General features: G+C 42.5%; 1 protein-coding gene across 2 annotated transcripts; it reads right to left on the bottom strand.

Annotated features, from left to right (window-relative positions):
• Positions 1-7080: 7080 nt before the first annotated feature.
• LOC136467707 (nucleobase-ascorbate transporter 6-like) lies at positions 7081-14030 on the bottom strand. 2 transcript variants are annotated; one of them, XM_066466474.1, is made up of 15 exons: positions 12986-13335; positions 12726-12843; positions 11949-12046; positions 11687-11863; positions 11490-11590; positions 11267-11342; positions 11131-11190; positions 10844-11028; positions 10649-10745; positions 10445-10531; positions 10293-10351; positions 10083-10174; positions 8282-8359; positions 8019-8179; positions 7081-7862 (listed from the first exon to the last, which is right to left on the bottom strand). In XM_066466474.1, exons 1-15 carry the CDS (start codon positions 13001-13003, stop codon positions 7644-7646), a joined length of 1626 nt encoding a protein of 541 aa, XP_066322571.1. In that variant the 5' UTR covers positions 13004-13335; the 3' UTR covers positions 7081-7643. The 2 variants fall into 2 exon arrangements, with proteins under 2 accessions (XP_066322571.1, XP_066322572.1); XM_066466475.1 differs by lacking the exons at positions 12726-12843; positions 12986-13335 and adding an exon at positions 13757-14030.
• Between the last annotated feature and the right edge of the window lie 8495 nt (positions 14031-22525).

Consider the following 22525-nt stretch of genomic DNA (forward strand, 5'->3'; position numbering starts at 1 on the left):
TAAAGAGAAATATGAGAAAACTCTGAGTAACCTCTGGCATTCATCATAGTATCCCCTCATAATATTATCTTTATATTCATATAGGCCGATCAACTGATTAATAACTAACTATGAATCTCCAAATACTTCAATTGACTCGGCCTTCACTTCATGACGAAGTTGAAGTCCCTTAAGAATAGCTTCATATTCTGCTTGATTGTTGCTATGGTAGTCATTGGTTTAATTGGAAAGCAAACTCAAAACTTGCCCCCCGAGGTGAAATAATAACAATACCAATACCACCACCATGCTTGCACGATGATCCATCAAAGAACAATGTCCAAGGTATCAGTTCTACATAGCCAATACTTGGTTTATGATGCTCAGTAATAAAATCGGCTATTACTTGCCCCTTGACTGCTTTAGCTGATTCGTACCTCAAGTCAAATTCCGATAATGCAAGAATCCACTTTCTCATTCTTCCATTTAATATTATCATTGATAACATGTGCTTGACCACATCAGTCTTAGACACAACCGTACACTCAGTCGATAACAAGTAATGTCACAATTTAGTGTAAGAGAAATATAAGCATAAGCATAACTTTTCAATAGGAGAATATCTTATTTCTGGATCCAAAAGCCTTCTACTTAAATAGAAAACAACTCATTCTTTTCCTTCAAACTCTTGCATTAAGGCCGACCCAATTGTTTGCTATCGGCCGACACGTACAACTTAAAAGGTTTACCTTTCTGAGGAGGGACCATCACAGGTGGACACTTCATATATTCTTTTATCTCCTCAAACACCTTTTGTTGTACGTCACTCCATTTAAATTCTTGACCATTTTTCAACTTCAACAAAGGAGAAAATGGCAGAACCATTTCTGACAAATTTAAAATAAACCTTCTGATAAAATTAATCTTACCAAGCAAAAATTGTAATTCTGTTTTAGTAGTCGGGGATACTACCTCATCAATTGCTTTCATACTTTTTTGACCAATTTCAATTCCTCTCTCGTGGACCATAAAACCTAAAAATTGTCCAGCTAATACTCTAAAGGCACACTTATTAGGATTCATCTTTAAACTATGTTTTCTCGTGCACTCCAAAGTCTCCCACAAATCAGCTAGATGTTCTTTGTATCCTTTGGATTTCACCACCGCATCATCAATGTAGATTTCAACAATCCTGCCGATCAACTTATGAAAAATATAATTCATTGTCCTCTGATAAGTTGTACCAGTATTCTTCAAGCCAAAAGTCATCACAACCCATTCAAATAAGACGATTGAGCCAGGGCACCTAAAAGTTGTTTTTGCTATGTCTTCCTCAGCCATAAAAATTTGATTATATCCTGCATTGTCGTCCATAAAACTAATAACCTCGTGCCCAGCTGCTGCATCTACCAATATGTCGGCTATTGGGATCGGATAACCATCCATGGATGTAGCCTTGTTTAGATCTTTGAAATCAATGCAAACTCTTAACTTCCCATTTTTCTTATACACAGGAACAACACTCGATATCCACTATGCATAATGGCATGGTCAGATAAATTTTGCTTCTAATAATCCTTCAGTCTCCCTTTTGATATCATCAAGAACATTTGGGTTAAATCTCTCTGGAGCTTGTTTAAATGGCCGATATCTAGGTCTAATTGGCAACCGATGTTCAATAATTGATCGATCTAGACTAGGCATCTCATAATATTCCCAAGCAAAATAATCTTTAAAATCCTTTAATAAATATTTCAACTCTCACTTATACTCAGGATTCAACTTAGCACTTACATACGTCAGCCTAGGCCTATCTCTAGGACAATATCTATCTCCTCTAATTTATCGGCCGACGTAAAGCCATGTCATAGCTTACCATCCGTACCATCTATTGGATTATCCATTAAAACAAACTCTCAGAGCCGACTGCTTGTATCGGCTGTTGGCTTTCATCATTGATCTTAATAAAGCCTTCTTCCCATAGCTTGCTAGAAAAATACTCAAAATCTTCCAGTTCCCAATACATTGGGTCAGCTGTTGCTATACTCACAGAATCATCAGCATGAACCAGCTCAACATCATCTCCATACCACTGAATCGAGCATTGATACATAGTCAATGGTACGCAACAATTTGCATGAATCCAATCACGACTAAGGAGTAAATTGTATGAACCCTTTCCATCAATGACAAAAAATATAGTGAGCAAAGTCTTACTTCTAATTGTCAATTCAACGTTCATTGCCCCCCTGGTCTTAGATGTATTACCCCCAAAATCCTTAACCATCATGTTAGTCTCAATCAAATCTCCTAGTCCCTTACCAAGATATTGAAAAATAGTATAAGGCATAAGATTAACAGAAGCACCTCCATCCACCAACATTTTGCCCATCGACGTCTCATCAACTAAACCTTTTATATATAAAGCCTTCAAGTGTTGATGCTTGACTGGCTTATCAAATATAGCTTGCTGTATCACTATCAATTTGGCAATCATCTCCTCATATTCTGATTCATCAAAATCTAAATAGACTTCTTGATCTGCTAGAGCTCTAAATTCTGACGGCAAAAGAAAAGTCATTTGAATATTAGCCGATGGTTGACCCTTATCAGTTGTTTGTTTAACACGCCATACTTGGGGTTTACCATATTTTTGAGCATGTTCCAGCTCTCTATTCCTTAGGCGTTGTACCATTCTTTTCTAGCTTCTTGTTAAACCTCCTGGACACCATTGCCCTTCCTGCTAAACATACTCTTCCTCATCACCTTCTTCTTCATAATCAGCTCAATTTTGATCAACAACTCGCTTCCTAAGCCGATCATGAACACTTCTAATTTTTAAGCGTCGATCCATATTATCATGATAATACCCGATTCGAGCATAGATAGACCGGCGGTTGGCTTAAAATTACCTAAATTCCTAATATTATTCACTACACTTTGGGCAATTATTTCTAGTAGGCAATTTCAAACCTTCATTCCAACAATGTCTGAAAAAGGACAATTCTAATGTAATTCAGCTTATTTTCTTTCATACCTCTCCTCTTCTTGTTGACGCTGATATTCTTTCTCTTCTAACCAACGCTGATAATCCTTCTCTTTCTGTCGTTGCCATTTATTCAACAAAATTCGAGATGTAACACACGGCCTCATCGCCTTGTTTCTTGATGTCTCTCCCTGCTCATATCGGCTTTTCTATTGGTCACGATGCCTTTTAATTTCTTTATATTCATCAGTCGATATTTGTATCTCTAGATCAACTGTTCTAGTTTCTTTTGCCCTAGTTGATGTTAGAACTTTAGTCTTTTCTTTAAGAAACTTAGCATCAACCATATTATGATCTTTTGGGAAAGGAATATCATCAACTTTTATCTTCCGAGGTGTATCAAATTTAAGCTTCCCTTGCTGAATAACCCTCTATATATGTTGTCGGAAAATTCTGCACTCATTAGTAGAATGAGAAGTAGTGTTATGAAATTTGCAGAACTTCTTATTCTTCAACTGATTAGGGGGTAATATGACATGATTGGCGGGCAATTTCTGTCCCTTCCCAAGCAAGAAATCAAAATCATAACTTTTTTCAACTCCTTTTTCCCAAGGATTTGGAACCATCACCATCTTCTTACCCCAATTCCATTCAGCCGCAACAATCTCCTCTTCTTCTTCATCCTCACCATCATCATCAGCTAAATATAGATTATAAGTTTTAGCAATTGTGGCATTCTTCTGAAATCAGGTATTTTTGCGCATATTTTGGAATTGGCTATTAAGTGCTGCCACCCGTTGAGCCAACTGACCTAAATTGTCAAACTCTTGCCTAAGTAGTTTTTCTCTTCATGTTGGAAACATTCCTTGAACAGCCAAAGTAGCTAGCTGATCATTAGTCAGATTCAATGAAATGCACAAATTTCTTGTTTCCCGGAACCTCTAAAGAAACTCAGCACCCGATTCAGTATTTCTTTGCCTTATGGTCGTCAAATCTATGATTTTCTTTTCTCCTATCCCAGTATAGAAATATGTATGAAATTTCTTCTCCAGGTCAGTCCAATTGACAATAGAATTAACTGGTAATGATAAAAACCAGGTGAAAGCTGGTCTTGACAGGGATAACGAGAAGAAATGAACTCGATGAGCTTCTTCAATGGATGCTTCACCCAACTGAGTAAGATACTGATCGACATGTTCTATTATACTTGTACTATCTTGACCAGTGAACTTAGCAAATTCCAGAAGCATGTAATTTGTAGGAAGAGCAACCAAATTATACCACTCTGGATATGGACGTTTGTACGAAAAGGTCTGCCCTTTTGGTTTTAAACTGAACTGATTCTTTATCATTTCGGTTACTCTAAGCACCAACTCATCAACATTCGAATTTGGATTTCCTTGCAATTGCTGACCCATCTGCGGATTAAAATTTTGGATACCTTGATACCCTAGATTTGTAATCATATGAAGGGTATTATAATCCGTGCCATAATGATATCCTTGTAGAATCTCTGTCTGTTGAGTCCTTTGCTGACTTGCTGCTTGAAGTCTCTGATTGTAAATGTTAGGATTTATATCTCTACGAATTCTTTGAACTGATAGTGCTATTTTTTGAGCCGACGGCCGTATTTGGCTTGATGTGCCAAAATTAACCATTTGATTTTGAACTTGTCCTGTCGGCTGTTGCACATGTTGTACTGATGATCTAGGATTATAACGTATTTGATTAGTAGTAGTGCCCTGAACTTGCTCAGATGAGCTCTGAACTGCCTGGACATCATCATTGCCAGCTAATGCTACTTCTTGACGACCAGTACCGGCTTGTGGAATATTGTACTAAGCCGATCCAATCTAATCAATTAGATATCCATAAAACACCTCATTTATGGTGTTATGGAATGTGTTCAAGAAAGTTGTATTATGATTCAACATGGCATCATAAACAGATCTGTTGACAGCATCTACAAAAAAATGTCTATCATCGGCTTCATCTATATCTAACTGCCTATGTATCAAAACTCTTGGTAGTGGATATTTCTGAACAACTTTATTATCACGTGTCTTGGTACAGGACAACAAACACTTGTTCTGAAACTCTTCTATAGCTTTACAAATGACATCTTTATCCTCTTTAGATAAGTCTTCATAAGGTACTATAAGAATGTTCCTGTTGTTGTGAGCTGCCATGACGATTGTGGTCCCACCAGGTGTGCTAAAACGTGTGTTGACGCAAAAATATGGCGATGCGCCTGACACACAGCAAGCCGGAATGATCTGAGCGAGGTCAATCCATAGATCTTGCTTGGCTTCACAACAGGACCAGTCGATCCTAAAAATCCCGAAAGGTGTGCCAGTCAATTTGATCTGCAATTGATAAGGAAATAAAGTTTTATTAGTAGCTTAGGGTGAAAAATACCGGTTTTATCCAGACAGTTCCAAGTGTGCTGCTTGATGTTTTCCTAAACGTTAAACGGTAAACAGTCGGTCACCTACCGTTTAGCCATTATTCGGCTAAACAATCCATTAAACGGGCTAAACAGATAATTAAACGGAGTAAACGGACGATTAAACGGAAACGGAGCACCACTGTGTAGCGTTTACACGGTGTTTAAGCGGGCTAAACGGTCGTTTAGGCGAACAGTGCCTGCTTCGAGAGCAGCCAAATAGGAGAATCAACTAAATAGCGGATACGAGGAGAAATCGACTGTTAAGGACTGTGATATTCGTGGGTCATGATTGATTTATGATAACAAGTACAATGCACCTAGATATAAGTAACATATAACATACGAACAAATTGACTGTCTAGTACCAGCGAATCTACAAACGCTCTCAATCTAATCTGTGAGGTTCGATCAGATCGATATAACTATGATAATAACAACAAACTAAAGCATGAGTACGTGAATACGTGTGTGCCGATTGCAACATGGGTGCTAATCCTACATGCCTTACCATCACTGTCGCCTTTCCTGCTTGATGTCCATCGCTGATGCGTGTGCTGTGCCACACCCGTGTTCGTACAGTAACGCCTGGCGGGATCCACCGAGCCCTTGTTTGTCAGGTCTCAGGCCATGAGATGAGAACATCGCCCTAGCTGTCGATCAGTGGACGCAAGCGAATGATCAGGCTGTGGTGGTCCTCGGTCAGGGCCCGAGAGGGCCATATGGGCCAATCAGGCCCCCTCGTTGCTTCCTCGTTGGTTCCACCTACGAGTCGAAAATGACGAGCATAGTTTGAACAAAGACGTTGTTTCTTCAGAATTCGGACGCGTGGGGGGGGGGGGGGGGGGGGGGGGGGGGGGGGGGGGGGGGGGGAAGGAAAGGAAAGGCCTGCTTAATTCGATGAAGAAGTTGTTGAAGCCTTGCCTTCCATTTTACAAAAATAAGATCATCTAGTTGTTGAGCATCTAATTAAATTGCCATTATGGAACATTTTTTTGGAAGAAAAATCTCGCCTGAACTTGGCCCACCATACCATGATGAACTGATAAACATGAGAGACAACGACGACGACGACTTCTGATTATTGTGAATCACCAAATCGGAAGAAGTATATGCCACAAGATCTGGCATCACCAGCCATGTCAACATGCCGTTTATACAGGAATCAGCACCGAGGTCCGCATGATTTCACATGGGAAATGCCCTTCATTCTTCTTTTGTATATAAACATATATTTTATCTCTACTCAGCAGTTTCCAAGGATAACACAACAAACGAAGCCACACGATCATGTGAGAAATACATATAAGAAACAGCCTGCCATGAATCAGAGGATCACAAATGCTCTCTACCTGCAATTGTACACTTCTTGGCAGCAACTGGCCCAAGGGGAATGTTATTGTTTAGACGAACAAAATCTCAAGCTAGCGCTGGCCTTCAACGACCGGAAGAATGCTGAGAATCTAATCTTATATATTTAAAAGTTATTTGGTAGATGCAATCTTGCATATGCACATGTAAACAGTTGTAGGGTCACGGGAGCAATAACAAACGGTAGAAATTTTGTCACACATGTATCCTCTCTTCGTTCTAAATTATAAGACGTTTTTATTTTTCTAGATACACTTAAATATACACTATACACTGTATAGATACTAGACACATACTAAAAACATAGCCAAAGTATATTCAGAAAAAAACAGAACATCTAATAATTTGAAATGGAGGGAGTAGAAAAGAGGACGGCCCTAGGGCGTAGGAACCCACTCATGTTGTTTCCCCACAGAATCAACAAGGTTTGGTAGCAAATACGTCTGCTTCCTGGAGACGACCAATTACAGTTCCAAAAATGCTGACCCCCGAGAAAATTTTACCCCACAGCAGAGGCTACACTGAAGCACCAAGTTAACATTACAAAAGATAGCGGTGGCCAGATTACTACAATATACAATATTAGCAGTGTACTACAATGACATTGCCATTCCACTAATCCCGTTTGTGAATGATGAAATTTGACTACAATAACATGTATATGAACTAACATGCTATTCCCATACGACAAACGGGTAACCAAAATTTCTTACTTTTGGCACCAAATAAAGTATATGACAGCCGTAGGATCTTTCATCCTTTTGAAGCATAATTTTTTTTCCATATACCAAAGATCAACAGTGCCACCAACAGAGAACCGAGGATAGACAGTCCAGAGTAACAAGAGAAACCACAGCAAGCTCACACTGAAGGGAAGAACTTGTTCAGGTTGAATGGCAGGGAATAGAACTCCTCACTTCTTGTATCAGTCCTGTATGACCGGAACTTGTCCCACCAATGGTAGCCTCGGTCTTTCCTGACAGAACTTTCATGTCTGTGAATAGTGTTGTCCAGCAGATATGCAACGAAGCCAGCAACAAACGCCTTGGATGAGAATATCACATTTACTATGTCGTTGAACTGTAAGATTAAACAAGACAAATGATTAGTAATTCATTTACCTTTCCACAGAACTGTAATTTTTTTTTTGGAAAACGCAGGAGAGATGGTTATGTTTAATTACATGATCATATTAAACTCTGGCACTAAGATTTCTGAAAGACAGCTGTTACATACCCATCTTGAATGTGTGTGAACAGGGCCATAACCAGCAACAGATGTGTACTCATTAAAGTATTGAGGAACTGAAAGACCCATGAAAACTGAGAACCCTAGGATGAACTTGGTCCTAAAGCTGTTGAGGTTACAGAACTGAAGGAAGCCAAACCCAGCAGAACCTAATAGGACAAAGTTCATAACAGTTACACATATTGGATGCATCAATCGTCATAATTTGAACTAATAGAACAAACACAAGTAGGTTGAAGGTCTTCGCTCACCAGCATAAGCAAAGAAGATACAATATAGAGCTGCAAAGATGGGTGCAGGAATTGAGGCGAACACAGCTCCAAATTTCCCTGGGTAGTCAAAATGACCCATGATTATTACAGAAAACGTAAGTATTCACGTTCTGAGATGACCAGAGCATGCAAAATTGCAATGCAGATGCTAGGCAATTTTCATTGAACGCCAATTTCAGGTTAATTAGCAATGAAGTACTGTAAACAACATTGTAGTGAACCGCAAACAGAAGAGATAATTAACAGAACTGCACAACACATTCTCAAAACAGTTCAGTTAAATTCTCCTTTTGGATAATATTGTATTAACACTTGTTCCTCAAATTTACTAATACGGATGCCCATTGTAGTACATGCTCAGAGCCTCAGATTCACAATTATATCAATTGATATTCCATAATTAAGTTAGACAAGTTAAGGGTCACACTTTCTAATGTTATAAGAATTAGAAATAATGATCTAGCAGGAGCCGACCCGCTTGGACCCATTGGGCACAGGCAGACTTGACACTCGAGGCAGTATTCTGTAGTTATAGATATTGTATGAAAGGCATCTAAGAAGTCAGCACTACATAAGCTACTCGCTGGTTTATCAAGTAAACTAAAGGCAAAAGGCCTTGCAAGCTAAGCAATGGTCCAATTAAATGCAAAATATTTAAGGGCATAATATCAACTTAGGGGCTAGTAGGTGGTGAAGTTATGAAAATGGGGAATGCTTGTTTCTGCGCATCCGTGTATTAATGCCCCTCACCTGCACAGCCTCTCAACCTGACTATCCCCTCCCAAATTGACGCTCCTCCAGCAGACTAATTCTTCTTCCTGCCACGGAGAAATCACCATTGCCCCCAGGCCCCATCATTCTTCTTCCTTGCACAGCACAAATCACAAACTGTCACTGGCTCCTTGCTCCCAGCAGCGCACAGAGAAGTCACAACAGAGCAAGCCATGTGGTGCCGGAGGGTGAGATAGAAACTGCCTGAATCAGGAGACTACCGAATTAGGGTCAGGGATTTGGGCTCTGGGTTGTTTTGGAGGGCTCCATGTCTGGCAGGCTTAGAGGGATGGCCTGCAGCAGCGGTAGGCACGACAGCAGAGGCTGGGGTCGGCAGCGAGCAGTGGAGGCCTGGGTCAGCAGCGAACGACTGCAATGGTTATTGGAGGGTGGGGTGAACACAGGAGTTGGGTGGCAAGGATGCAAGGTGCTGCTGGCTGGGGCAGCAGCGTGCCTGGGTGAACCTGTGTTATTGGTTACAGAAGGGACAAGCTGTGAGGGAGGTGGAGGACACCATGGTAATCAAAATGGAGGGAAGAAGAGAAGAGGAAAGAAAGAAAATGAACAGAAATGGAAACAAATTTGTCGGTAAGCTATTTTTGGAGTGTGCAAGCTAGAAGTCTAAAGCATGCGCATGCAGGATTAAGCAGTGTCTTGTGAAAATTATTCGCCACAATTCAGTTTCTTAAAAAAACTACTGCCGGATATCTCTATAGACAGACCTGATTCTAGACTGCATGAGTCCGAGTTTCACTTCAAACTTCAAAAGGAACACAATCAATCGATCTATATACTAGTATACTATATGCACCACCGACAATCTTAACAACCTCATTAAGGAAAGGGAAGAGCCCTATGCGATAACTACTACTCCGCACTATATAACAGGCTTATGGGACAAACAAAACCAGGCCAATTTTGAAGTCCCATCATACATGTTAGGCTTAAATCTGCTATCTCAAAGATCTGGTAAAGAATCAAATACCAGTCCCATGACAAGTAAACTTACCCAGAATAGAGAAGAATATCATGAAACCAGCTGATATCTGCACTACCCTTCGGCTACCAACGCGTGTCAAAGCTAGCAAACCAGCATTTTCACTGCAGTTAAGGAAACAATTGTCGTATCAAGCCGAATTACATCTATTCCTTAAAGAGAAGAGTTGTATTAAAATAGAAATGAGATGCATTCCTTAAAAATGTACTGTCTGGTGCTTACACTGATACAGAAGACCCATTTCCAGTCCCAAATAGCCCATCCAGAAGAATACCGATGCCCTAAAGCAAGAACAATTGCATGCTCTAAGTCAACTAAAATATACAATTATCCAGTAAAACCTGAACATGTGGTAGATGAAAAATAACATGTACCTGCCAGCCAATACCACGGCTAAGAACAGAGGGTGGGATTGGTGTAGCGCTAGCATACCTAGAGACAGCAATGAAGGCCCCAGTGGACTACAAACACAAGGGATAGCCAGTTAGTGAGATCATTATTATATCACCATACAAACACACATATAGCATCAATGTGCTGGAATATTTGATTTTTTTTCTAAGAGCAGCGAGCCAAACCTCCACGAGAGCAACAAATGCTGCTGCCATCATTGCAAAAGCTTCACCAGCATCGAAAGTTGGAGCACCCCACTGAAAGGGATATGGAACTCTGATCCTGTCATTTCATTTGTGGAAAAGTTACACTAATCATATATTTTGACAACAATGATGGTGACATATGAACAATTGTATCTCCAGAACTGTAAACAGTACCAGGGTGCGCCACCAATTAATCCAGAACGGTCAGTGCGGCAATGAAATTGAGTCTTTGGTGGTGCATTCCTGTATGCTCCTCCAACAGTGAGAAGGTATGCATAGAGCCACACTATGGGGATAGTGAACAGTACAGCAAATCGGTCAAAGATAGACTTCAGCACGTGAACAGTATGCGGCAGGTACTGCAAAAATGGAACAGAAAGGAAAATGGTAGTTGGATGACATGTAGAGAGTTAGAGAGCAAATTGGGTGCAACAAACAAATGTATAGAAATCCAATCATACCATTGCAAAGATCACCAGAAGGATTAGTTCAGGTAGACCAATCTCAACACATTTGGCAACCTGGATATTTAGAGTTCAAGCATGAGCAAATATCCTTGAATGAATAGCGAATAGAAACACAATTATCAAAGCTTACCGAGGGAAATCCTAGCTCATACAGTCCAAATCCAACTAGTGCCACCAAAGGAGCAGCTGAAAGTGGACTCAGATACCTGGAACAAAACGAGTACATAAAAGCATAAGGCCTCAAGAGAGAAAGAGTAATGCGTCTCTCTTCTGCAAGATTCTTTCTTGCTTGAGTACCTCTGGAGCAGATACTGAAATTAGAAATACAGTAACTAATCTGTTCATCTTCCTACCTGGCAACATTACGCCAAAGGCCACTGAACCCAACTATAATCTGTAAGGCTGAAGCCACAATCAATGCACCTTGTGTCCCACGCATGATGCGGAGAAATTTCTTCAGAAAAAATAACAAGTAAATGATCAGGTCTAGGTGTACACAACTAAGATAGTAAGATCAGAAAAATGGTAGATTGCAGTACTTTCAACATACAGTGTGTGGATTAGGTTCATTAGCATAACGTCCAGCAAGGATGATTGAGATGGTAGGCAGAACAAAGGTGTATGACCCCCCAATCACTGCAGGCAACCTGGTACCGAAGAAACTCTGCAGGAGGGTGTTGATACCTGCAACGAACAGCAATGTCTGGATAACCACTGCCTTGTCCTCCTACCACAAAGAACGGTAGGAATTAGATTGATAGCTTAGAGCCAAGTAACCAACGCAACATGAATAGTAAAATTCGAAATCTCACATTGTTTCCTCCCATTTGTGGAACTAGTGCAGTTGGTATGATCACAGTGGTACCCAGCATGACCAGATAATGTTGGAACCCAAGAAGAACGGCTTCAGCTGCATTGCAGACAATCCCATAGAACCAAGTTAGGGCAAAAAGTTCCTCACCAATAGTATCATATCAAAATTTTGAAGTATTCAAGCATGTGAGCGAAGTATTTTTTGTAGTAGACAGCATCATATGTGTACCATTGTCAACTATATTGGAAACATGTTGAAGCTAATCCAAGACAAATACACAAAATCAAGTTTGAATCGATAAATTCAGTTTATTAATCCTATTTACAAATGCAGATGATCCAAGATTGGGACATGTTTCTCCTTTAACATCATAACTTCCATGCAAGCACGATGAATTGAATGCACAACAAATGGATCATTTTTCCCTAAATATGCTGGTGTCTTTCACCCCCTCCATCCATGGATCAAACTCAACCAGTTGGTGCCAAAATCCCATGCAGGTCATATGCAACTTATAATGAACTAAACCCAAAATTTATTTGTGGCGATGTGCTGTAAAACATTAAATGCCAGAAGAGGCAGTAGTGGGGTTTCAAAGTGACACAACCAAATAGATCATTACTTTCACAACTATGTAACCACGGCACGTCCACTAGCATGCTATATAAACAGATGCATCAGTTCATATGACAGGGTAGAAAACTCCAACTCAATAATACAGGGAATTAAAGCAACTTGAAGAAGGGCGGGCTTGGTGCAAGCGGTAGAGTCTTACTGCCTGTGACCGGAAGGTCCCAGGTTCGAGTCGCGGTCTCCTCGCATTGCACAGGCGAGGGTAAGGCTTGCCACTGACACCCTTCCTCAGACCCCACACAGAGCGGGAGCTCTCTGCACTGGATACGCCCTTTTAATTAAAGCAACTTGAAGCCAGATTTGGAGCTAGCTAGTAGCACTGGCATAGACAGTCTATAGCAATTCAATAGTGTACTACAGATTACAAACGAAATAAACATGGACTAGACACGTTATACTAACCAAAAAGGCAGAGAGCATGTGCTTTAACGCAGGAAAGAGTCAACACTAAGAGTTGATTAACACCATAGTTACTCGGTAGAACTCTAAAGCAGCACCAGATTTCCTGAATATTCCATCCACACAACTGAGAAGTCTCAATCCTAGGAATATACCACTGCTATCAGTTAATAAGGTGACAGAGAACCGGGATCACAGATTCGGGAGCCGTGTGCAACTTGAGCATCAAGAGCAACACAACCTCCTTTTGATGATTCCTTTGAGAGTTCATTTGGTGGATATACGCCACTTGCAACAACACGAGTCAAAGCTTTTAGCAGAATCACGAGCATCCGATTAAATAAACAACTAGAGAGGCGACATGCGGAACGGAAAGGCGAACCACCTTTTTAGAATTATATGGGACTGACTGAGACCAGGAAAGCTCAGGCAGATCTCGCAAATCCCCCGTAAAACCCAATCGCCGACCCAAGCGAGGCGTCAAGGTGTGATGGCCACACCGCACCGTCGCCACAGACCCTTGACAACGACGCGCGGAACTGCGACATTGTTAGCAGCAGCGCATCGCTATCGCGGCCAACTTCCTACCAGACGGGACCAAAACAAACCCCTTCGAAATTATGGGCCGCGCCACGGAGTTTGTTGTTGTTCCTAACAAGGACGTGAGCCAGCGGAGGCAACTTGGGAACGGGAAAAAACTTGCCATGAGCGGAGCCGAGGAGCGATGGCAAGTTGGCCGGAGCCGAGGAGGAAGCGATGGGATAGGAGACTCACGCCACGGAGGAGGGCTGGTGATGCAGTAGGAGACCCCCGGCAGCTGGTCCTTGACGGGGTGCGGCGTGAGGTCGTCATGCTTCGGCCCGGCACCGCCGCCGCCGCCGCCTCCACCCCCGGCCATCTCGCGGCGCTTCCCAGATCACGGAGCACGTGCACCACCCCCCCTTCCCCTCGCGCTAGGTCGCAATGCGAGCGCGAGGAGGAGCCAGCAGCAGCGGTGGCGTTGTGCGCGAGTGGTGGTGTGGTGTGTGCGCTACCGCTAGCGCGCAGCAGTAGAGTATTGTAGTGGCACTGGATCAGAGGGAAGTGTGTGAGGGTAGAGCGCAGGCGGACGCCGTCCAAAACGAAAAAGTCTACCTAAACCCCACCTTTCATGCTAGTTTATTTCATCCCCAAACTATAAAATCGTCTGTTTTACCCCCTGAACTTTTTAAAACCGTCTATTTTACCCTCTGGGCGGTTTTCAGTGACGGTTTGCTACAGTAACACAACGGTGGTTTGCTAGGGTGCTGGTGGTTTTGAATTTTTTTTATTTTCGGTGAAATTTTAAAAAATCATAGTAAATCATAGAAAAATCATAAAATGAAAAATCTAATTTTATTGGACTCCACATGAGTAAATCTATACAGTGAATATATAATACGGTATGCTTTAGTACAATTTTTTTTTGTAGCTTTAGATTAATTGGAAAATTCAATTTTGTTTGTAATTAATTAGAATTTATCTATAACTAAGTTATACGTAGTCCAATGAGTACGAAATTTTTACTATAGTTCAAGCATACAATAATTAGCGTACCATAAAAATTTCACCACAATTGGACCATAGAAGCCGCAGTTATGAATTATTCCAATTAATTACAGACAAAATTAGATTTTCCAATTAATCTAAGGCTACAGTAAAAATTTTGTACTAAAGCATACCGTATTATATATTCACTACGTAGATCTACTCATGTGGAGTCCAACAAAATTAGATTTTTTATTTTATGATTTTTCTATGATTTACTGTGATTTTTCAAAGATTCATCGAAAATAAAAAAGCAAACAGCATCACTGTAGCAAACCTACCATTACTGTAGCAACCCGCGGTTACTGTAGCAACCGCTGCCACAAAACGCCCGGGGGTAAAATAGACGTTTTAGAAAATTCAGGGGGTAAAACAGACGGTTTCATAGTGGGGGGTAAAGTAGACCATGTATGAAATGTGGGGGGTTAAGTAGACTTTTTCCCGGTCCAAAAAGCGAGTCCTCGGGCGGTGCGGAGACTGGCAGTGTAAGGTTGAGGGAATGTTTGTTTGAACGAACGAACTCAAAACACAGAAATAGAAAAAAAATACAAAATTAAGGTACGATAAAAAGTGAAAGACTATGTGATTTCAAAACATAGGAACAGAAAATTTAGGCTGTTTGAAACCCATAAATTTATAACACGAGAATCATAAAATATGCGAGTATAAGTGTCATTATTAGTGCTAAATGATAGTAATATTTTAGTTGCGCATTTTTTTTCATGACTATCTTACACATGGGCCCGCATGTCCATGTCCTTGCTTATCCACCGTATGAATACGATGGAGCCAAATAAAAAATCCAGCAGCCTTCTCTCTCCTTATCCTTTCCTAGAAACAAGGCTCCGAGCGGATGCGACCAAGCGCAGGTGAGGCCAAGGGACGGCGGAGCGGTGCAGCGGGGTGCTGGCGGAGCGGTACAGTGGCCAAGCGGGGCACGAGCGGCGCAAGCAGCCCCGGTGCCAGCGAGGCCTGGAGCGGCATGAGCGAGCCGAACATCGGCGAAATCTAGAGCGGCACAGCGAGACGGCACCGCAGGAGTGCGGCCAGGCAAACACTCGTCCGTGCTCCATGCGAGCACTCTCTCTCGCGCGCGAGAGCGCCTCGGTCTTCCGCGAAAACTTTGGCCAAGAGTGGATGTAAAAATTCCTGCGTTTTGATGAGCGAATGAAACCTTTCCAGATGAACGGGAAGTTCCATTCCTTCATTCCAAACGGTAGGTGACGTCAGCAAAATACAGGTTTGGCAATCCTTTGAAATTCCTTTGAAAACATTTCATTTCAAATAGGCCCTGAAAACGGACCGGACAGATCCCGTTCCGTCCGCAACCGTTTAGGCCCCCTTTGAACGTAGGAATTTTGTTGGAAAAACATGGGATTTTGATTCCTAGAGGAATTGATACAGTAGTGCTCTTTGGTTGGCAGGATTGTGCTATAGGAACTTTAGAGGAAAAAATCCTTTGGAAGACATTTCACAAGTGAAACAAAGCGCGTGTTTAGTTTCCACCCTAAATTCTAAAAAAGTGCTACAGTAGCCATCATATCGAATTTTGCGATACATGCATGGAGCATTAAATGTAGACGAAAAAAACTAATTGCACAGTTTGAACGTTTTGAGCCTAATTAGTCCATGATTGAACACTATTTGTCAAATAAAAACGAAAATGTTACAGTAGCAAAATTTCCAATTTTCCCCAACTAGACACGCGCAAAACATCCACTCTGATCTCATTTTTTCATCACACCGCGCGTAGAGAGAGATGATTTGACTGAAGGAACACATTAAATGATACAGATTGGATACAATAGTTAGCCTGTTCGTTTGGCTTGTGCTTGTCGTATACGATTGTAAATTTCCAGCCGGAACAATATTTATCTCTCACACAAATCAGCCAGCAGTACTTTTTCACGAACCAGCAACGATACGAACCAGCCAACCGAACAGGCCGAATGTCATACTAGCTCACATGTAATTATTTCGCTTACCTCAAGAAGACAGTACATGCACTGTTGCTTCCTGCATTTTTCCTACAATCATCCAAACACCCGTTCCAATAAAATTCCATATTTTTCATTCATCTGTTTCCATATGTCGTTCTTATCGTGTCCCTATGTTTTTCCTATTCATGTATTTTTCAATCCTACCTTCTAAATGAGGCCTTACCGTTTTTTATCCCGACTATTTTCGTTTTTTTGAGAAAATACGGAAACGGGACCGAAAACAGAATGTGATGCACCGGGACCGGGATCGAAAACGGGACGAGGGTTTTTCCGTCCATATTTACGGAATACCATTCGTATTCATCCCGTGACTTAACTTAATTCTTATACCTATTCTTTTATTCTTCTATTTTGGATCCCAAGAAAAGAAGAAGAATAAAATCCATAGAAGTTCCTAACTAAAAATGTGATTTCTAAAGATTTTGTTGTAATTCTTCGAATTCTCGAACAAATCCAATCCAATAGAATAAAAAAAAATTTTGAAATTCGTAAATCATAAATTAAGTAATAAAACATAGATAAATAATTAAAGAATACAATCCTTATCCATCTTTTCTTTCTTTTTGCTTCATATACTAAAAAAGAATTCAAAAAGGGAAAATTTTCGTCATGTCACGAAGAATTCTATCTCTTGCATAGGAATAACTAGAATTAAAAAAAAGGGAATGACAAAGCATCTGGGAATAAACGATTGATTTCTATCAATAAACCTCCTGCTGGCATGCTTCGTAAACATGTTAGTCAGTTTTAGTCAAGTTTTAGCAAGTCGAACGGGGCCTAACTTCCATATCCTACGCCTTGTTTAGTTGCCAAACTTTGGATGTGCAAAGTTGGCAAAAATGTACTGCAGCGACACTGTAGCATTTCGTTTGTATTTGGTAATAATTGTTCAACCGTTGACTAATTAGGCTCAAAATGTTCGTCTCGCAAAGTACAACCAAACTGTGCAATTAGTTTTTAATTTCGTCTACTTTTAGTATTCCATACATGTACCGCAAGTTTGATGTAACGGGGAATCTTCTTTTTGCGTAGTGCCAAAATTGGGAGTTTAGGAGGAACTAAACAAGGCCCTATACCCTTTGCTAATTACTGACAACTTCCTTTAGCACCAAGACCGATAAGTAAATTAACTCCTACACATTAAAGACGTTTTGGTTCTCCATCCAAGTTACTATGATGTCGCATGCGTGCATGCAGAAAACGGCCATAGCTAATTAGCTTCCAGCATGCATGCTGCACAAATGCATTCTCCAGGGAGCCCAGGAGTCAGATTTAGTCCTGTATTAGTCGTTGCATGCAGAAGTTAAAGTGTAGACGCCTTGTATCATAGGACTAAGAAAAAACAATTACGCCTTATATTATGGGACGGAGGTAGTACTAGGAGGAAGCCTGCTACTGCTAGTGTGAACTTTTCTATGCTGTTAGTGTGTTAAAAAAAGTATTAATTGCTGGTGTGTGACCGTGGCCCATGTGGCATGCAACACTTCCGTGTAGACGTATAGCACACAGGTAGCAGTACAGGCGCTGAGGCGCCTAGTATCAGCAGCACACGCACGAACGGTAAGCAAGCTAATGAGCAGATTAGTCCAAGTGATTTATGAGGTGTCTTAAATTATTTATTTATTCACTCTTTTTGCAAAGAAATTGTTTATTAACTTTAATATATGTGTGAGAGTTCACGTGGCATGTAATCCCGGTCTAAGTTCTCGCTTACCGTCTGTTTCCACCTATTTTCCGATCGTATTTACCCGTTTTCGTATTATCATTTATCCTGCTGCTATCGTTTCTGTTTCCAGCTGTCCGGCTCCTGTTCCCATCTCCGTCATAAAAAAAAGAATAAAATATGAAAACGAAAACGATATAGATATTTTTCTTTCGTTTCCGTCCGTTTTCATCTTATGGCAGTGGCGAGACGAGGGGCACGGCGGGGCGGGGGACTGTGGGAGCGGTTGTTTTTCTGCGTGCGTCGTCGTCGTCTCTTGCTGACCGCAGCCGCTGCGGGAGGAGAGAGAGGAGAGGACAGTTCACGCCCGCCCGCACGGCTCCAAAACCGCATTTACGCGGGCGTTGTTTTGCGTGTGTGCGTGAGCGAGCCGTGCGAATCTCTCCTGCCTGCTGGCTGCCTCTCGTAGTCCCTCCCTCCCTCCCTTGCGCGGTGCGGTGGGGCTGCCACCCGCCCGCCGCCCCCGGCTGCCACCCACGCCCGCCCCCACACCGCGCTGCTCGGAACGGCTGAAGCCCCACCAGCTTCTCCAGATTTTCGCGCGGCTTTGCGACGAAACCGGGGGTGGGAGGAGTGGAGGACGCGGTGGACGTCCGGTTTCTGCCGCCTCGGTCCTGTCCGTTTTTCCCGTGACGCTCGCGCGTTTGCAGCGCGCTTTGGGCTCCGGGCGTTGGGAACGTGGCTGGTGATGGATTATGCGTGAAGAAAGAGTGCTTTCCACTCGTTGGGTTCATGGCTTGTACTGGCGCGCGATTGCGTGGTCCAGCGGCCTAGTGAGCACCGGAACGCTTCTTTTTTTCCCCTTGTGGAGAGCTGCGAACTGTGTTGCGTGTTAAGGGCATGTTTGGCAGAGCTGTGCTCCCTGATCCACCAGTGAAGTGATTCTGAGTGATTCTTTGTTAGAATTAATTCTGTCTGATAAAATCGTTTGGCAAGTTGTCTGCGAAGTGATTCCTGAAAGAAAGGATTTTGCTGGAATTGTCCATAGTATCCCTATATGTCTGAACTGAAGTATGCCCAATATTTGTATGATACATTATGGTTTTGTTAGAAATTAAGACTAGTGAAATTCTCCATGTATTTCATGATTTTTGCATGCAGTGTAAAGGACTAACCCAAACAATTTTTACATTCTCAACGCACCAGTCCGCAGTGTCTTCCTTCGTGGTGCAGATATTGTTTCATGTCTTAGAATTAGTATTAGTAGTCATACTTCACAAACATGTAAAGGATTAAGCCCTGTTCGCTTAGAGGAATTCCAGATGAAAAGAGAAACGGATGGCACGCGAACGGAGCCTAACACTCATGCAAAAAATATATATTTTCAACTAGCTACACACCAGCATCACATACAAAATCCATAATACAAAGAAGAAACATGTCTCCAGATTGTAGATTTGAGCAAGAGGGGCTCGGACGGTAGCGAGAGGAGGTAGGAGGCAGCCTGCAGCAATACAAATCAGAGACAAAATCAGATGGATCTGAGGGAGAGAACGTATTTGAGAGGGATGTGATGAGCATCGGCCTTCAACTCACCGGAGAGCAGCGGACGGACGAGCAGCGGGCGTCGGGGAGGGGCACGGCGGCCGACGCGGACGAGCAGTGGAGGGGCACGGCGGTCGGTGCGGACGAGCAGTGGGCGTTGTGCCGGGACGAGGAGCTGGCGTCGAGGAGGGGAACGGCGGCCGGCGCGCTCCGCTCGTCGCTCGCGCGAGTCGCAACGCGGGCGCCGCACGGAGAGGACGGTGAGATGGTGTGGGAGAGGTGATCGAAGGGGTTTATATTTTTATATCAGTGGCATTTGACGGTAAATATCATGAAAGTTTGTGGTGAGGTCTGTAGACTCAGATGGTGGGGATCGGGAGTGAATCCGGGGGAGCAGTTTTTTACAGCTTCCTCGCATGTACACAGAATAGAGAGCAATTCACTCGGATTCACTGACGAAGTTAGGGTGTATTTTTGCGTTTGACAGCCGAGGAGCGACTCTCTCCATAGAGCGCTCAGCCTAAAGATATTAGCAGGAGCAGGGAGTAGGAGGGAGCTGACAGGATATGGTTATTTTTCCGCTTTTCCGCGTCTCGTTCCGAGGGGAGAAGCGGTGAAAAGTGGAGGCAGGGGCGCTTTTGACCTGTACGCAAAGTTGCGCGGCCCGTACCACTCCCTATCATTGTGTTCCTCCCCTTCGTTTTGCTCTTCCGCAGCGCAGCATTTGGCCCTTTTCTTTTCTCGTCTCTGGTGTTGTCCGTTATCCCGGCGAGAATGATTAGTCACGGGCTGGCCTCGAAAGCCAGCGAGGGTCACACGCTGACGCTGTGTTGCAATTGCAGCAGCCCTTGTTTAGCTAAGCGGATGCTACGCCAGTCTCGCCTTTGTTTGTTCATACTAATGACCAAGGGTCCTACCGGTCAATCGATAATTTATTACCACAGGGCTCTTCTAGAAGTAGAAGCCCACACCTGCAAAGTGGTCAGTCGTGATCTTGCACGATGAGCATTAAATTCGAAAAGGTGTGCTGCTGATGGCCATGGAGATCTCGAGTTCTCGGTCACGAGGAAATGCATGCATGGGCATCGCCGTCTGGGGATTTCTTATCTCGAGTGATCAATGAAGCAATTGGCATGTGGGTGGGGGAGGAGGTCTCGCATGCATGTGTCCAACTGTCCAAGTGGAGGACTGGGGGAGCACTGGCCAGATGTGACGGTGGACGTGCATGGAATTTCCAGGGATGAAATAAATGCGTATCTCCAACAGTATGACGCTGCGCTTTGTGTATTTATTGTCTGTGAATCCTTGTTGATTTGTTCGAATAGTCACGGAGAGTCGGATACACGGATTGGGACAAAATGCAAGGTCTGCCGCGTTTTGCATTTATTATCACGGGCTCACTCGCGCTCCGACATGTTTCTCACCCTAATAAAGACCTATCAGTACATGCAGACAACGTGACAAAACACCGGAGTGAAAAGCTGAAAGAACTGACAGTAGATTCCTCCCATTCACAAGGTGCGCCAGTGATACTGGTTCGTACCACGATCATACATAATGTACGGTGGATGTCTGTTTTGAAAGAGCGAGGAAGAGCTGCCACACGAACAAGACACTTTGCGAGGCGAGATTTTTTGCTCAAACTCCGTTCTCGGTCGTCTACAAGATGACACTCTAGTTTTATCCTAAATTAAATTGTTTTAAACTTGTAACGTTTTTTAAGAAGACTATTAACATCTATAAGCCAAATACTCCTATGTACTTCGTAAACCTATAGTTTATCACTTCTAGTTGACCATATAGCCCATTTAAATGGATTGTACCTCGAATATACGATGATAAACTATAGGTGACCTACCTTTAAAACCTTGTTTGGGTCGTAGGAATTTCGGACAAATTCTAAAGGAATGCAGTTCCTACGTTTTGCTCACGTCAAACGCCAATGAATCTTGTCGTTCCACTGGAAAGGCTCACTTTCATTCACAAAACACAAGAACAAAACATGAGCTCCAACCAAAAGTTTTTGCGGATGCCCGAGGCGAGATAGACAGACGCGCCGAGAAAACAGAGGTAAAAGAAGATTTCATAGTTGCCGACAACGAAGCAAGATTTGCACTGCTACAAGGTCATCACACCATTGATCTCGGCCTCTTCTCACCTTTGCAAAGTGGTCAACTTCTCCATTGGGCTCATGTACGACTTGGCATCTCTAGCTGGAGCTCTTGCGCATCAGCGGAGGTGTGGGCGGCTGGCCGATGGCAGTACGTATCGCGGCAGGTGTGGCGGCTGTAGGGGTGTGCACAATTAACTGAAACTGAGATTCCGAGAAACCAAACTGAAAGAACTGGAAACAAAACTGAAAGATCTAGAATAAAAAAAATGGTTCACTGTCTGTTTCTAGATATCGAGGAACTAAAAAAATTGCACCTCACTATGAAGTTGTATTTTAAGCATATTTTGGTTTGTGTGTTGTCTCATATTCGAACAATTATATTTTTATGTCAATATGAGGTTGTTTGGTTTCGAGCCAATCTTTGCCTCGCTATGCATGCGTTTGCCACTAAATTTTATCTATTGTTTGGTTGATGTGTTGTGGCAGCCACACTTTTTCTTAGTTCGTTTCCATGCTTGTTTGCTCCACAGGTGTGGTGGCGTTTTTCTTCGTCACAAGTCTTCGGCGCCGCCACAACTTCGGTGGCTAGCGTTGGCTTGGAACCAAACAACCGATATACTGCTATTGTTTCCTTATCAATTATTAATATTATCTAA

The sequence above is a fragment of the Miscanthus floridulus genome, chromosome 7 (assembly GCF_019320115.1).
Source record: "Miscanthus floridulus cultivar M001 chromosome 7, ASM1932011v1, whole genome shotgun sequence".
In the NCBI taxonomy this organism is placed as follows: Eukaryota; Viridiplantae; Streptophyta; class Magnoliopsida; order Poales; family Poaceae; genus Miscanthus; species Miscanthus floridulus.